The sequence below is a fragment of the Anomaloglossus baeobatrachus genome, chromosome 6 (assembly GCF_048569485.1).
Source record: "Anomaloglossus baeobatrachus isolate aAnoBae1 chromosome 6, aAnoBae1.hap1, whole genome shotgun sequence".
Taxonomy (NCBI): domain Eukaryota; kingdom Metazoa; phylum Chordata; class Amphibia; order Anura; family Aromobatidae; genus Anomaloglossus; species Anomaloglossus baeobatrachus.
The window spans coordinates 149,150,457-149,168,160 of record NC_134358.1 but is presented as its reverse complement, the minus strand read 5'-3'; the positions used below and the strand labels follow the sequence as shown (position 1 = coordinate 149,168,160).

At 42.4% G+C, this 17,704-nt stretch overlaps 1 protein-coding gene across 5 annotated transcripts in view; it reads right to left on the bottom strand.

The window, feature by feature from the left end:
• Positions 1–1,194: 1,194 nt before the first annotated feature.
• NOL4 (nucleolar protein 4) overlaps positions 1,195–17,704 on the bottom strand; it is a 428,227-nt gene continuing 411,717 nt past the window's right edge. For 3 of the 5 annotated variants that reach the window (XM_075353310.1, XM_075353313.1, XM_075353312.1), the window contains one exon: positions 1,195–3,545. In XM_075353310.1, coding sequence (XP_075209425.1) covers positions 3,349–3,545 — 197 coding nt within the window. In that variant the 3' untranslated portion in view covers positions 1,195–3,348. The remainder of the gene's footprint in view (positions 3,546–17,704) is intronic. The other 2 variants (XM_075353311.1, XM_075353314.1) reach the window with 1 other exon arrangement.

Below are 17,704 nucleotides of genomic sequence, written 5' to 3'. Positions count from 1 at the left end.
GTTGTTTTGTGTAATAATAATGTACAATATATTAAAAATATTCATAATTCAATAGTTTTTTTCACATTATATTTCACAAACAGTATCACAAAAGTTTTTCTTAAGTAAGCAACAATGATTCTAGAAACACTCAAAAAAGCATAGCAATGCCCACAGTTACAAGAAAAAGTGCACATTACCTAGTCACAATCACAGTCAGTCTATATAAAACAGGTATGTTTATGTACAAAATATCATCACTGATGCCTTAAACTCATTGTCAAAAATTGAATTACATTTTTACATGAAATAAGGCAAATTCAGGAATGCACAAGGGACGTGATATTTAACAAAAGCTAAACAACTAAACATATCATACTGTGCAAAGAACAAAAGTACTTTCTACGGCTAAAGTGAAAATTATGATTCAGTGCACAAAGAAACACTAATAAGGTGTAGTCCACATTGTAAAATAAGGATCTAGAGAGGTTGGAGTTTTCTATTGATTTTTACAGATTTTTTTTTTGTTACAGGTTTGGGTCTTGTGGGAGGTTATAATTCACATACTGTGCGAGGGAAAAAAAAACTAAACTATTTTCACCCCTTTTTATTTGGAGAGTGGTTAGCAGTATAGACGTCTGCATGGCAGTGTGCTGCTAACCCCTCTGGTAGCTAAAAGGGTTAACCTGCTGGGTGCAAAAAAGGGAGAGTCCTTTAACCCTCCCAGGGGCTCAGTAAAAAATATCTGCTTAAAATGAAAAATACACACCAGAGTGCAAATTATCAGATTGTCACTTGCAACCTCTTAAGTATTTAGTCATCAATATCCAACCTCCGAGAGAAGAACGTGAACACGTTAAGAGCAGCAAAATCATGTGTTGATAACAGGGTAGAGGCATAGGTTCCCTGGGACGGGTCATATAGAGAGCTAGTAATGTTTTGGCAGACTATATTCCCACAACAATGAAGAAGAAATACGGCACTCTTAGTGTCGAGTGAGCAGTTGACTATTCATACTCGCTAAGCTGTTAGCCAGTACTGTCCGCTACTCGCATATTATTTACGAGTAGTGGGCGCAATGTAAGTCAATGGGAAATATTCGCTAAGTACCGAGTAACCCGAAAGCCGTACTATTTGCTAATCGCACGAAAAATACAGCTTTCGGGTTACTCGCTACTTTAGCGAGTCTTTCCCATTGACTTACATTGTGCCCGCTAATCGTAAAGAATATGCGAATAGTGGACAGTACTCGCTAACAGCATAACGAGTACGAATAGTCAACTACTCGCACAATACTAGGCACTCTCAATCATAGGTGCCCAGATAGGGTCCCAATCCTTAATATAAGTAATAAAGAAATCCGGCACTCAGAAAAGGATGCGTGGAACAGTTTCTGCTTTTACGTTCAATGATCCAACGTATAGTGTGTAAGGCCTCCTTTACACGTCAGTGATTCTGGTACGTATGACGCTCTTTTTATATTTACCGAAATCGCGGACATATGCAGACCCATTAAAATCAATGGGTCTGCGCACACATCAGTGATTTCACATGGACCATGTGTGACAGTAGTGTAATCCGTGTGACACAACACAAGTCTTTGAAATAAAATTAATTTCTATACTCACCTGTCTCCAGCACTGCTGTCACATGCTTCATGCTCATGGCATATTCATTGCCCTTCGGACCCGGAAGCAAGTGTGACCGCAGCACCACGGATAGCAGCGCCGGAGACAGGCAAGTAAAAGGTTCCTGCTCTCCGTGTGCTATCACGGATAGCACACAGAACACACGTGTTCCAAAGTCACGGCCCATGGATGGCCATACGCACCTTGAACACGACCGTGAAAAACGTGTTTTTCACGGAACGTGTGAAAGAGGCCTAAAAAAATGACGCTTCAGTCAGTTTTTGACCATTATCAAACTTACACATGGTGCTGAGAGAGGCATATAGCGCTATTGGCAATGTGACAACGTCACTGGGGGGAAAATCTCTTGCCAACAGTGCTCCATGCTTCTCTCAGCACCATTAGACCACCAACCTTGTGTAAGTTTGATAATGGTCAAAAAATGATGGAATGTCACTGTTTTACACACTATATGTTAGATTATTGATATTAAACTCACAAACTGTTTCACACATCATTTTCTAAGTGCCAGATTTCTTCATTACTTATATTCCCACAATGCTTGACCTGACAATGGGGGAATTCTGCTACATGTACTGTATGTACCATTGTTATGTTGCTAAAGAATAATTCACACATAAATCTCACCAACAATAAATCAAAAATAGATTTGTAAACATATATAGTAGGTAATTCAGTAGCTTTGTCACCACCAATTGTCTTAAAGACGTCTATCATCCACACTTTAAGCTATCTGGTCCCGAATGCTGAGAAGCTGCAGCTTAGAGTATGCTGAGGAGCATTCTCCGTAGGTTCTTCAAAATGTTCTACTACTCCTAGATCTACTGATAGCAAGTCCCTTTGATAATGAAAAACTCTATGTCTTTATGTGGTTAGTAGCTTTTTAATAGATTGACATCTTATCATTTACTCTCAACATTTCCACATACTCTCTCCACTAGGTACCACCACAGACGTTTCTGGGACTTTGCTCTACTCTAACAGAAACATTAAAATGAAAGAACTTGGTAACATATAAAATATCACTCGAGAATGGCTTTATTTGGACCTGCACTGAGGTATATATTCCTCAATCCAGTGACCCCATAGTGGAAGTTTGAATAATGTAAAGTGTCGGGCGCTGTGCGTTATTTTTTTAAGAAATCAGAAACCTAAAGACCTGCGGGAATCTGACGTGGAAAAGAGATTCTTACTTCATCTGTAGGGAATATGAAAACATCATAGAAATGAAAATGTCTGCATGAAAAAAAATGACCATATAAAAATCACATTATTTAAAAAATATGCAATCCTTCCTTAAATGTTCTACCATGAGTGTATGTTGGCATTTTGTCCTGCTATGTCGTGTAGCTTTACTTCCAGAGTCAGTAGAACATTCCACTAATATTGCACTTGGAAATAATTTAACAACTTAGTGTCTCGCTTTTGCTCCACTGCTTTGCATGACTTAATGATCTACAGCCACATATGCAATATTTAAACTGACACACTGAGAACAAAAAGCTGGACACATCAAAGACCTGCAGAATCTCAGAGGTCTCAAGTTCACCGGCAGCACCTTAACATCACTTCATGGATTGAAAACAGTGTGGCATTATGGTAATTATCTCCTCTACTCATCAGTGCGGTAACCAGACGGATCCACTCTGGCATATACATTGTCAGCATGTCGTTAGTGGAACTCCAGCATTAATCCAGGCCAGGGAAGAGGTTGTGTGACTCAGTTCTGCTGTAAGATCAGGTTTTCTAGTTCATCTGCAGAACGTAACAAAAATGCTGCTGATTCCCGGTAGCCGGCCACTAGCTGCCTGACTGCATTAATTTCAGTAGGGTTTAGCTGAGGTCTGGAGCTTGTGTTGCTGGATGATGTGGAGGTAGTCGCTAACTGCCTCTTCATGCTCAGATCTGTTGGCCCTGCTGAAGACAAATCAAATTAAAAGCACATCAGTATCACAGACATGTAGCTCCCATACCGTACGCCGCACCGCCAGGCATAGTCATCTGTATACATTAGTCACATGTCATTGAAACTGCTGACAATGAACCACTAATGGTTTTCAAGAGCAGAAAATGCAGGATAATATGCAAAGGGCATTCATTTGCTAGTAAGTAAAGGACGACTGAAGCGTATACGGAATTTGCAAAATTAATATATTAGACAGTCGTAGTACTTGTCAAACGACTTCTTCTTGTGTTCCTCTAAAACAGTAAGTTATTCAAGCTTAGCAATGGCACATGAGTTGCCTTACCGACACTTCTTTTGTGAAATATCCTATTACCATTAAAGGGGTTGTCCGGTCAAAATCCACAAGTCTGTAGTCACCCTGTCACTCTATGTGACTGCAGACTTGGGAATCCTCACATCGGGCACCCTGTGCGCTGTGAGGATTCATTGGTTTCAGAGTCGGGAATGGCGGCCACGTGGCGTAGTAATGCGATATGAATACTCCGCTTCATTCCGATAAGAGGGGCATGATCTCAAGTGCAAGTGTACGTAGAGGAATTGATGCTTTGTGCTGTTTTGAAGGCAAAGGGTGTTCACACCAAATAGTGATTTGATTTATATTTCTCTTGTTCATTAAGGGTATGTGCGCACGTTGCTTTTTACCTGCTTTTTACCTGCTTTTTTGCTGCTTTTTCTTCTGCGCTGTTTAATGCCAAAATGGATGTGTTCTTCTATTCAAGCAAAGTCTATGGGAATTTGGGTTTCTTGTTCACACTATGTTGTTCAAAATGCTGCCTTTTTGTGGCAGAACTTTGGTCAAAAACTCAGCTTTGCAGTGCAAAACCCAAATGGCAAAAACAATTGACATGTTGCTTCTTTGAAAAGCTGAGTTTTTGACCAAAGTTCTGCCTCAAAAAGGCAGCATTTTGAACAACATAGTGTGAACAAGAAACCCAAATTCCCATAGACTTTGCTTGAATAGAAGAACACATCCATTTTGGCATTAAACAGCGCAGAAGAAAAAGCAGCAAAAAAGCAGGTAAAAAGCAGGTAAAAAGCAACGTGCGCACATACCCTTAGGCTTCCTTCACACATCTATGTCTCCGGTATGTGTGACGTCTGTTTTCCCATGCACCGAAGATATGGACACACGTAGACCCATTAAAATCTATTGGTCTGTGCATCTATCTATGTTTTCACACGGACTGTTTGTCCTTGTGGAGTACATGTGTGTCCGTGTGCTCAGCACGGTGACATGTCTGTTTTTCTCTGGCAGCACGGGTGTCACACAGACTGCACACTGATGTGATTCATGTGGCATCAGTGTGTTACGTACTGGAGAAAACACAGGTGACATAAAAGTAAAGAGTTTTTTTACTTACCTGTGTCCTCCGCTGCTGTCTCTGCTGTTACTTCCGGGCGGATCCCGCTAATTATGCTCATTGCATATTCACCGCACTGACCATGGACCTGGAAGTAACAGCAGAGCAGGAGACAGCAGCACCGGGGACAAGTAAGTATACCAGCCCATGCTATCCATGTGCTATCCAGATGTCACATGAATAGCAGAGGGACGGAAGGAACACATAGAACACATACATGGACACACATACGCACCTTCAACAAGGGTCGTGAAACACGTATGTGTTTTACGAGGACGTGTGAAAGATCTAACTTTGCATTTTCTTAATTGATAATAATAAACTATTAATACGTGATTTTTTTTTAATTAATTCTTACTTTGCTGCATTTTTTCTATACTTGCTTAAAACTTTTGTATTATACAGTACATACAAACACTATGCATCAGCATCCTGCAATCATTGAATACATGAATTCCACTATTACTACGCACCTTCAAAAATGAGAAGTACTTAAGGGGGCTTTACACGCTACGATATCAGTGCCGATATCGCTATCGTGCGTACCCGCCCCCATCGTTTGTGCGACACGGGCATATCGCTGCCCGTCGAGCACAAAATCGCACACCCCCGTCACATGGACTTACCTGCCCTGCGACGTCGCTCTGGCCGGCGATCCGTCTCCTTTCTAAGGGGGTGGGTCGTGCGGCGTCACAGCAGCGTCACACGGCAGGCATCCAATAGAAGCGGAGGGGTGGAGATGAGCGGGACTTAACATCCCGCCCACCACCTTCCTTCTGCATAGCCGGTGGAGGCAGGTAAGGAGATGTTCATCACTCCTGCGGTGTCACACACAGCGATGTGTGGTGCCACAGGAACGAGGAACAACATCGTTAATGAGAGGTAAACGATTTTTTGTTTTAGGACGACCTCTCCGTGGCAAACGATTTTGGCCACTTTTGCGATTGTTTTAGGTCGCACAAAAGTGTCACACACTGCGATATCATTAATGACGCCGGATGTGTGTCACTAACGACGTGACCCCGACGATAAAACATTAACGATATCGTAGCGTGTAAAGCCCCCTTTAGTTTACACTTTTGCTCAAAATTTTGTAAGCCACACCCCAGCGACAAGATCACCTGTTTGGATGAACATACTCCAGTGACTACCCTTTTTATATCGCTAACCAGGTCTTAAATGAATTGTGGAAGAGATAAGATTCAGCTTAGCTCTTATTATTAGGCAGGCCTGAAAAATATGAATGGATAATGGTGCATGGCCCAAAGTGCGGCCTGTGGAAAATGTAGAACAAGGCTAGCATTCCTAGTGAATGGCTATGACGTTTTGATTAACTGGTAAAAATTTTGAGCTGTAAACTATGCCTTACCTATTTATGAGTGCAGCAATAGTGGAATCCATGTGCTCATTATTTGCAGGAAACTACTTCAGCAAGAATGTAGATGGATCACAGTGCTGCAGACCATGTACCCTGCAGGGTTAAATGAGGCAAATTCCTTTGCTTGTTTTCTCTAGCTGATTCCCTGTTCAACATTAATCATTATATTAATGTATTATTAGATGTACTTATATTCGATATTTGAACTTGCTGTGCTATCTCCACTGTTTTTCGTTTTCACAATTTTAATCGGTTCTTTTAATCATTTTTTATTTATTATTTTTTATTACAGTTCAACGTTACTTTCCTGTATCATCTTAGTGCCTACCCTCATCATCCATTACAGACTGGGCATTGATCCTATTAATAACTTGTGACTGCTGCCATCCATGGACATCGTACATTGAGCACCTATTGAAGAACTGTATGCTAATGTGTTAATGTGCTCTAAATGTGATATGTAATCTGGCTGTTTGATGCCTAGTTAATGTGCTCTATAGTGAGATCAGCTCTGTACTTTACATTTAAGGGCCGTATTTTGCGATTTGTCAGTACTTATGTAAAGGGGTCTAGTATGATTTGTGGCCCCGGTTGTATGTAAATACTAAGTAATGCACTGTTGGGAACACACTGTCACAGACAGTTAGAGTTACCAGTGAAGGTTTTTTGCTGTCACATTGTCCAATTTTTGGTGGATTGCGGTCACATCATCGCTGTGGATCTGTGCGCTTGCCTGCTGAACTCCGCCCCCTGTCCGGGATCGCGCCGCTGTCTACAGGCGGCACGCGGGTACTGGCTACTATGAGTCAGTAGGCATGTGCTGTAGCCGCTGACGAGCGGCGGACCTGGGGCGATGGGCGGATGGAGGCATGCACGCGCCGTTAATGATCCACAGCTGGTGCTATGGGGCAATGGCAGCTATATAAGATGTGAGGTGCCGATTAACGAGTAGCCCCCTGAGGAAGCTCGATGTGAAATGCGCATCGGGGCATAGGAGGAGACAACTGCCATATATCAACATGGGTATGCTTTACTTGCCTGACTTTGTTTTTTCAGCTGAATTAATCTATAGATCCTGAAGATATGGCACACATGCCTTTGCTGCACCTAATGGATTAGGAGCAGATCATTCTCCAATGATTTGAATAGGGGCTCTTTTTGCCTAGTGGTTTAGCTGGTGACCTCTGATTCTTTATTTATACTGCCATATGTGTAACTACTTTATACTACTACGTCTCTGACTTACTGCATATTAACAAGCTGTGGCTATTTATTTCACCCAGCGTTTGATATTTCTATTTTTGTTTAATGGTATGACTGAGACTGGAGGGTGTCAGCTTATATTGAAGTTATATTAGAATCAGATCTGGTTGCCTTTTTAGACAATTCCACTTAACCCAGTAGGTGACCCCTCATCCACTTGGATATATATGTTTGACTAGGCATAGCCATAGTATCTAATATATGAATTGATAAACACAAGTACGCAAAAATATATATTCATTTGACTCGGATCTATAGATATAAGATAACACTTAATTGTGGCGCTCATTTAGATCGTAGTTTTATATCACATTTTACACCATTAAGCATGGTATAGTAATTGTTGCTACTTTCTTAATTCAGGCGGTAATTGAGGGTATACCTGTAGTCCCTTCTACACTTGTGAGCACTGTACGCTGTAACTCCCTTTTTAAAGTGTTTTTAATTGTGTGAAATTTGTTTTTGATTCTTTGTACCAATAAAGCTATTTTGTATTGTACTCATGTGTAAATACTCCTATTTCTTCTATTTATTATATCCAATGGAGTTAGCATAAAAATATTATCACTTAATAATGAAAAACTGGATTTTTCTATGTTTCATTATTTGCAGAGCGCTGAAGAATAGTGTTTTTATATTTGTAAAGATATTTATTACCAATCATACATAAACAGTATACGAAGCGGAAGAGCACAACTCCATTCACTGTGTGGTAGTCGTTCCCAGTTATTACAGCTAATCTAGCCACTTCAATAAGAGATGATCTGCACTACCTGGGAACAGTAACTACATGGTGCTGTCCTGGCTCAGTTTACGTCTGGCCACCATCAGATAGTTAATCATGGGGCTGTCAGGATAGGTCATCAATAATGTGAGTAAGCAAAACTTATCTTTTGTATAAATGAAACATATTTTTAATAAAGCCAGAGATAGAAATGTAAATGTCGCATACTTTGAATTAGATACATTGTTGTATTCCCATCTGGAAGGGCTACTATGAAAGTGAGAATTGATGCTTTTTGTCCCACAGAGACCAGAGGGACAATATCTGATATGACTTTATGTAGAAAGAAAGATGGTCTGCACTCAGACTTATAATGATGGTGGTGCAAGTGAAAATTGGGTCAAGGACTCTAGTATCAAATCCCAAACGAATTCACTGCACTCGATGTATGTGATGCAAAATGTGACAAATTTTATTAAATAAGGAATTGCGACTATGCAATCAGACGTTTCGACCCACCTGGGTCTTAATCCGGAGTCGCTGTATAGTGGATGTCTGAAGGATGAAAGATGAGGTGCACTGTAGCACTAATGCATAGAAGAAGGTGCCTTGAGGATTATACACAGGGTTTGCAGGTGCAGCAGCGCTGTTGCTATTGACATAGTGTATTCAGGATAGTGCATTAGTGCTATAGTGCACCTCATCTTTCATCCTCCAGACACCCACTATACAGCGACTCCTGACTAAGACCCAGGCGGGTCAAAACGTCTGATTGCATAGTCGCAATTCCTTATTTAATAAAATTTGTCACATTTTGCATCACATACATCGAGTGCAGTGAATTTGTTTGGGATTTGATATGACATTACTGTGTCTATAGTACTGCTATGCTCTGCCTGCTTCGCAATGGAAATCCTCTGAACTCCAGGTATGCTGTTGCCTGCAGCTGACCCATAAATACAATGGCTCCACGTCAGTGCACTATATGCAGCATTCTCTCCACCAACTACAGTATCTTGCATTTTGATTTCCTGACAACATTTCATTAAACTTTCATGTCTTTGTTGCCCATGATCCCTCTTCTCCTGTAGCAGATGGGACACTCATATCTGTTCTTTATTACAGTATCTTTCACTCCTTCAAAATAATACAAGAAAGACCATTCTGACTCACCTGCCACAGGAAACAACCAATTTAATAAAAATATGAAGCATACTATTGTAATTACTTCCCTTCTCTCGTGAATGACTTGATCACATGCATATATGTGCGTTAGTAAAGAAGAATATATTGTCCTAGTGCTAGCGCACAGACTCTATCGGGCTCACCATGTACAGAGACAGTCTACTATAGAAGCAATGCTTCTAGGTGAGTATACTTCCTTACATGCTGTTACAGTGCCTTGCAAAAGTATTCGGCTCCCATGAATTTTTCAACCTTTTCCCACATTTCAGGCTTCAAACATAAAGATAAAAATTTTAATGTTATGGTGAAGAATCAACAAGTGGGACACAATTGTGAAGTTGAACGAAATGTATTGCTTATTTTAAACTTTTTTGAAAATAAATAACTGAAAATTGGGGCGTGCAATATTATTCATCCCCTTTACTTTCAGTGCAGCAAACTCACTCCAGAAGTTCATTGAGTATCTCTGAATGATCCAATGTTGTCCTAAATGACTGATGATGATAAATATAATCCACCTGTGTGTAATCAAGTCGCCGTATAAATGCACCTGCTCTGTGATAGTCTCAGTGTTCTGCTTAAAGCACAGAGAGCATCATGAAGACCAAGGAACACAACAGGTAGGTCCGTGATACTGTTGTGGAGACATTTAAAGCCGGATTTGGTTACAAAAAGATTTCCAAAACTGTAAACATCCCAAAGAGCACTGCGAAAGCAATCATATTGAAATGGAAGGAGTATCATATCACTGCAAATCTACCAAGACCCGGCTGTACATCAAACTTTCATCTCAAACAAGGAGAAGACTGATCAGAGATGCAGCCAAGAGGCCCATGATCACTCTGGATGAACTGCAGAGATCTACAGCTGAGGTGAGAGAGTCTGTCCATAAGACAAATATCAGTCGTACACTGCACAAATCTGGCCTTTATGGAAGAGTGGCAAGGTGAAAGCCATTTATCAAAGATATCCATAAAAACTGTTGTTTAAAGTTTGCTACAAGCCACCTGGGAGACACATCAAACATGTTGAAGAAGGTGCTCTGGTCAGATGAAACCAAAATCAAACTATCTGGGCACAGTGCCAAATGATATGTTTGGCGTAATAGCAACATAGCTCATCACCCTGAACACACCATCCCCACTGTCAAACATGGTGGTGGCAGTATCATGGTTTGGGCCTACTTTTCTTCAGCAGAGACAGGGAAGATGGTTAAAACTGATGCGAAGATGGATGGAGCCAAATACAGGATCATTCTTGAAGAAAACCTGTTGGAGTCTGCAAATGACCTGAGACTGAGATGGAGATTTGTCTTCCAACCAGACAATGATCCCAAACATAAAGCAAAATCAATGATGGAATGGTTCACAAATAAACGTATCCACGTGTTAGAATGGCCAAGTCAAAGTCCAGACCTGAATCCAATCGAGAATCTGTGGAAAGAGCTGAAAACTGCTGTTCACAAACGCTCTCCATCCAACCTCACTCAGCTCGAGCTGTTTGCAAACGAAGAATTTCAGTCTCTTGATGTGCAAAACTGATACGAGACATACCCCAAGCTTGCAGCTGTAATCGGTAATCGCTTAAGTAGTAACTTAAAGGGGATGCCCCACTTTTCAGTTGTTTTTTTTTTTTTCAAAAGTTTAAAATAAACAATACATTTTGTTCAAGTTCACAATTGTGTCCCACTTGTTGTTGATTCTTCATAACATTAAAATTTTTATCTTTATGTTTGAAGCCTGAAATATGGGAAAAGGTTGAAAAATTCAAGGGAGCTGAATACTTTTGCAAGGCACTGTAAATCATGGCTTCATTTTCTTCTTCCAGGATCCAGGTACAGGACCCAGAACAGGTTAGCACACAATGTCAGCATTGGTGAATAGTATAACAAATACGTGTCATATCCTACTTAAAGGGAATCTCTCAGCAGGTTTTTGTTATGTAAGCTGAAGACAGCGTTCTGCAAGTGTTAACAAATAGAATTCAGGGATGCCTGTCTTGTCAAGGTCCTATCTATTGTTTATTTGCTATGTTTGCAACAGGACACAAGCAGGACTTAATATTGCTCATACTACAATGTCACGTGCATGAAAATCCGATACGCTCCCTCCTTTGATTGACACCTTATTGTCAATGTATAATCTCTATAGAGAGCCTGGTGTGGGCAAGGAAGCACTCTCAACTCAACTACATGGCTAAATTCTGATTGTGTCAGAAAGGCTGCGGACAGCAATCTTAATGACACATTGTAGGATTCAGAATCTCCTTGCCAACATCATGCAGCTCTCAGGCGAGGTAAAAAAAACCTGCTGACAGATTCCCTTTGACATAAAAAAAATGATCAGGACACAGTGTTGTGTACTTTCCTGTGCTGCGCTGCAAGGTTATTCCATTTTGTACATTAGCTCCTGGGTGGCCAATACTGATGCCCAAAATGTTTCAGTTCTGTTATTGTAAGCAATGACTGTCTTTCTGCCTGAGAGAATTTAGTGACATGCAATATGTATCCTATCTAATATTTAGATGTTTATCCTCTATGTAGTATATATATATATATATATATATATATATATATATACTAGAAGGTGGCCCGATTCTACGCATCGGGTATTCTAGAATTTACGTATTGTGTAGTTAATGTATGATTTTTGTTATATATATAGATGTTGTTGTGTGTAGTTACCAAGCGTTTCTGTAGGGCGCTGTACATGTTCTGGGTGTTGTCTGGGTGTGGCGGGGGTGAGAGCAGTGTTGTTTGTGTGTTGCATTGTGTGTGTTGCTTTGTTTGTGGAGTGCTGTGTGTGTGTGTTGCACGGTTTGTGTGGGTGTGGGGTGTGTTTGTGTGTTTTGGTGGGAGGTATGTTTTGTGCAATGTGTGTGTTGTGCGGTATGTGCGTATATTTGTGTGTGCCGCGCTCTTTGTGTGTTGGGTGTTGTGTGTGTGCGGCGTTGTCTGTGTGTGTGGGTGTCTGTGTAGGGCGGTGTTTGTGGTTCCCAGTGTGGTGTGTTGTGCAGTGCGTGTGTGGCAGTGTGTTTGTGCTTTGGGGGGAGGTGTGCACCCCCCATCGTGCTCCATCCCCCATGCTGCGCACCCCCCATCGTGCTCCATCCCCCATGCTGCGCACCCCCCATCGTGCTCCATCCCCCATGCTGCACACCCCCCATCATGCTCCATCCCCCATGCTGCGCACCCCCCATCGTGCTCCATCCCCCATGCTGCGCACTCCCCATTGTGTTCCATCCCCCATGCTGCGCATTCCCCATCGTGCTACATCCCCCATGCTGCGCACTCCCAAACGTGCTCCATCCCCCATGCTGCGCACTCCCCATCGTGCTCTATACCCCATGTTGCGCACTCCCAAACGTGCTCCATCACCCATGCTGCGCACTCCCCATCGTGCTCCATCCTCCATGCTGCGCACCCCCCATCGTGCTCCATCCCCCATGCTGCGCACTCCCCATCGTGCTCCATCCCCCATGCTGCGCACCCCCCATCGTGCTCCACAGTCACACATCAGACAGTATACACGCACACATCTGATCGCATACACTCACACACACACACACCACTTTTCCCTGTGCCCACCGGTGGGCAGTCCCAGCAGCTGTGCTGCACGCCGTGCTCCTCTGCCGACACTCACAGATCCGATCGCATACACTCACACACACACACTCACACATCAGAACACACTCACACACATCCGATCGCATACACTCACACACACACACTGACGATATCGCACATACGCACTCACACAATCACAACATCTGGAGATACCACATGCTTCCGGCCATGTGATTCTCCGGCAGGTCCTGGAAGGTCACTGCACGCACAGGATCGCCGCCGAGAAGCAAGCGATATCACGGTATGTTGTGAGTGTGTGGATGCGATCTGATGTGTGTGTGAGGTGTGTGTGAGAGTGAGTGTGATCTGATGTGTGTGTGTCTGTTATTATGTGTGTGCGTGTGTGTGTGTTCGGCCACTGCAGGACCTTGATGCGCTCACCTCGGGGCGAGAGGCCATTCCGTGTGGGGGGCGGAGCCTGGGCGAGCGGCCAATCCATGCGGGGGGCGGAGCCGAGGCGAGCGGTCAATCTGTGCGGGGGGAGGAGCCGAGGCGAGCGGCCAATCCGTGAGGCCGAGCGGCCAATCCGTGCGGGGGGGGCGGGGCCATGGCGAGCCCAGCGGCCAATCCGCTGTTTGTCACCGTAAGGACATGGCCAATCCGTGCGGGGGGGGCGAAGGCGAGGCGAGGCGAGCGGCCAATCCGTGCAGGGGGAGGAGCCGAGGCGAGGTGAGCGTCACCGTAAGGACACAATTTTGGAGCAAGACAGACAGACAGACAGAATAAGGCAATTATATATATATAGATGTGTGTATATATATATATATATATATATATATATATATATATGTGTATATATGTATATATATATATACATATATATATATATATACATATAAAATATATATATATACACTTTGATTTTTCACTTAGAAGCATTTGGGTAAATGAAAAAAATAACATGCCGATTACCGTATATAACAGGAAAGCCCTGATTTTTAGCATCAGCGTTATGCGTCCATGCTTCAGATAGGCCTGCTGTGCTAATAGAGCATGCAGGGGATTGATTGTAGACTCACAAGGCCTTCTAGCACAGCACAAGGAGTTAATACACAATAATTTACCACCAGCCAACTGAATTCTCCAATACCTTGTAAGACCAAGTGCACATGTTCAGTATTTGGTCGTATTTTACCTCAGGATTTGTAAGCCAAAACCAGGAGTGGAACAATCAGAGGAAAAGTATAATAAATACACAACACCACTTCTAGATTTTTTATCCACTCCTGGTTTTGGCTACAAATATTGAGGTAAAAAACTCACCAAATATTCAACGTGTGCATGTGGCCTACCAATACATATGTAGGCCAAAACAGAGACTAAAAGCTAGGGATAGTGACAGCACATTTTACATTCAATATCTATAATATTCTTATCAAATCCCAAACTAATAAAGTCAGTATGTAGGAAGAGGTCAGAGATTAGGACATTTCCTTATTTTTCTAATAAGTTGTAGCCACCAGAGGTAAGGCTTCAGCAGGTGTCAGTGGGATAGAGCTATGTACAAATATCAGCCTAAGATGGACAAGGTCAATAACCATTCCCCATGTGGTATGCCGACAATATGGTGAAAGTGGGCAGAGAAAATCCTATCATCCAACAAGTCCTTCATTGATGTCCACTCGGACCATATTATCTGTAGTCAGCATATTCACCCTGAATGAGATCCTCATTTTTCATTATGTCTGTAATGGCATTTTACCTACCTAACACCTCAACCACTAAAGGTGCTAAGTTCTTACATTCCTGCCCTCTGTTCCCACACAGTTTTGTTTCTATTACTAATACCACAACACTAAAGGCCGCTTTACACGCAATGACATCGTCGTTGGGGGTCACGGAATTCATGACGCACATCCGGCCTCGTTAGCGACGTCGTTGCGTGTGAAACGCACGAACGACCATTAACGATCAAAATTACTTACCTTTTTGTTGATTGTTGACGCGTTGTTTTATTCCCAATTATCGTTGCTGTTGCAGGACTCAGGTTGTTCGTCGTTCCTGCGGCAGCACACATCACTATGTGTGACACCGCAGGAATGAGGAACATCACCGTACCTGCAGCTGCCCGCAATGAGGAAGGAAGGAGGTGGGCGGGATGTTGCACCCACTCATCTCCGCCCCTCCGCTTCTATTGGCCGCCTGGTGTGTGACGTTGCTGTGATGCCACACGGACCGCCCCCTTAGAAAGGAGGTGGTTCGCCGGCCACAGCGACATCGCAGGGAAGGTAAGTATGTGTGACGGGGCCTAACGATATTGTGCACCACGGGCAGCAATTTGCCCATGAAGCAAAAAACGACGGGGGCGGGTACGCTCGCTAGCGAGATCGCAGCGTGTAAAGTGGCCTTTAGACCAAGAAAGGTAAGAGACTTAAAAAACAGACAAATGCAAATAATGATTCTGGGCCATAGACTTACTAAAAAAATTCTTTTAGGCCCTGATACATCATTTGCAGGGAGGGGGTGTTAACAAAGTTGTTGTCTTGTGATATTACAGTGGGTACGAAAAGTATTCAGACCCCTTTACATTTTTTACTCTCATTAAATGTACACTGCACCCAATTTTGACAGAAATATCACATGGTCATATTACCCTGTCAACTGATAGTGCCCGTAGCGGGGTACTGCACATTTGCCTCCTATTAATTAGAATGGGAGGCAGAGGTGCAGTACCCAGCCACTGCAGCTATCAGAAGACAGGGCAGCTGGAGAATTGAGCATTTCCGGCTGCCTGCTGCCACTGCCGGGACTGGGAACAGCTAATCGGTGAGAGTTCGGTGTGTCGGACCACAGCCAATCAGACATTGATGACCTATCCTATCAATGTCAGTGGACAACACCTTTTAAATGGAATTTTAAAACATTTACAAAAAATGCCAGTACAAAAGGCACCCCAAAAATACTGGAAAGAACACTCAAAAAACTGTCAGCAGACAAAAATAAACACCCAGGAAATTATCAAAGTACAGTATGCTAAAAGTATTCAGATTTACATAATGCCAAAGAAAGGAACGTTTCCTGAAGGATCTTCTGCTTTAAAAACAAATATTTAGGAAGCCTGAAAAAAAATCTTGTGAACATATCCTAACAGATGTTGGCGCCTTTGGTTTTAGGTTGTGATAGCGTCCAGAGACAATATGGTTGGAACATGATAATCAATATGGTTGGAACAGACAAACGGTGCCATCTGCTAGCACTGTCACCTCTGTGCTGTATATAGAAAACATCCCACCGTGACCTGCCCTCCAACATACACATAGTGATAATGAACGGTCTACGTCACTGCGGTGTCACCATGGAAATGATCACAAATGGGGATACTCAGCACCAGAACTATGTGATATTCCGTATAGAAGTATTTCACTAATCAGGCAAAGATCAGTTACTAAATCTGGTGCTAAAGTCTGATCTACCAATGAAAACATTTAGATAAAATTGTTACTACTTCACAGGTAAAAGACTAAGTTTTGAGATCGGAGACCCCGTGTGTGAGAGTAAACGTAGAACCCACTAAATACATTGCAAACATCACTTATATACTGTGTAACCTGGTTATGGGGACTGTGGGTAGGAAACGTGATCGCTTCCCAGATCCCACGGCTTTTTTAATTTGCCAGTGATGGAATTTTATATTGAATTTACTTTAAGAAAACCATAAATGCCAGCTCCTACAATTGTAATTATTGATGAGTGACAGAAAGCATTAGCTATGTGGCCACAAAGGTTAAATCATTTACAATGACTTCAATTCCCACAAAAATCAATATTTGTCAGTGTTTTGTACAGCAGTCACATTAATGCATGTTTGGATTTCATTTGTTATTTAACACATAGTATTATTATGCACTGCAAACGGGGAAAATGATGTTAGTTAACAAGTAAAATGGTCACTTCTCAACACAATGCGCAGTATTTGCTGGGGCTGGCCCTTTGGGTGCAATGGTGCCCCCCTCCCTACAGAAGGATATGTACACCAAGGGTAGGCTTTCAGGAGGGTATGGAGCAGTATCTGCCACAAATCCCCATGGTTTATAGCTTGAGATTTCTAAACTATTGATCATAGTACCTACAAAGAGTATTCTAAGACATTTTTACAGCCCTAGATGTGGTGACATATTGTGTGAATAGTAACATCACTACCTGATCGGTGGGGTCGGACTATCAGGACCTCCACCAAACCTTAGACTGATGGAGCTTTAGCCATAATGAAGTAGGGCAGGGTAAAAAGCAGATGCAACATCAATCCCTTACTTCTCAGTGTCGGCAGGAGTACCACAGGGACTCAATTAAGGTCTTTGCAGGGTCCAAGCATAAAAATAAAGATATACATTTTTCATTATAATTGGAGAACTCTGTTAATTGGTAACAACAGAATTTCCTTCATGTAACTGAGACTAGTAAAACAGCTCTACATTGAGAGGCCGCCCCTGCAAAGCTCCTATCTCCTGGACAATGACCAGTTTTGGGACCAGTTTTGGTAGTGATCAGAACTTTAAGGCTATGTGCGCACTTTGCGTTGAGTTTATTGCAGTTCTAAAAGCATCCTCTGGCAGAAATTGTCTTTGTCAAATTTG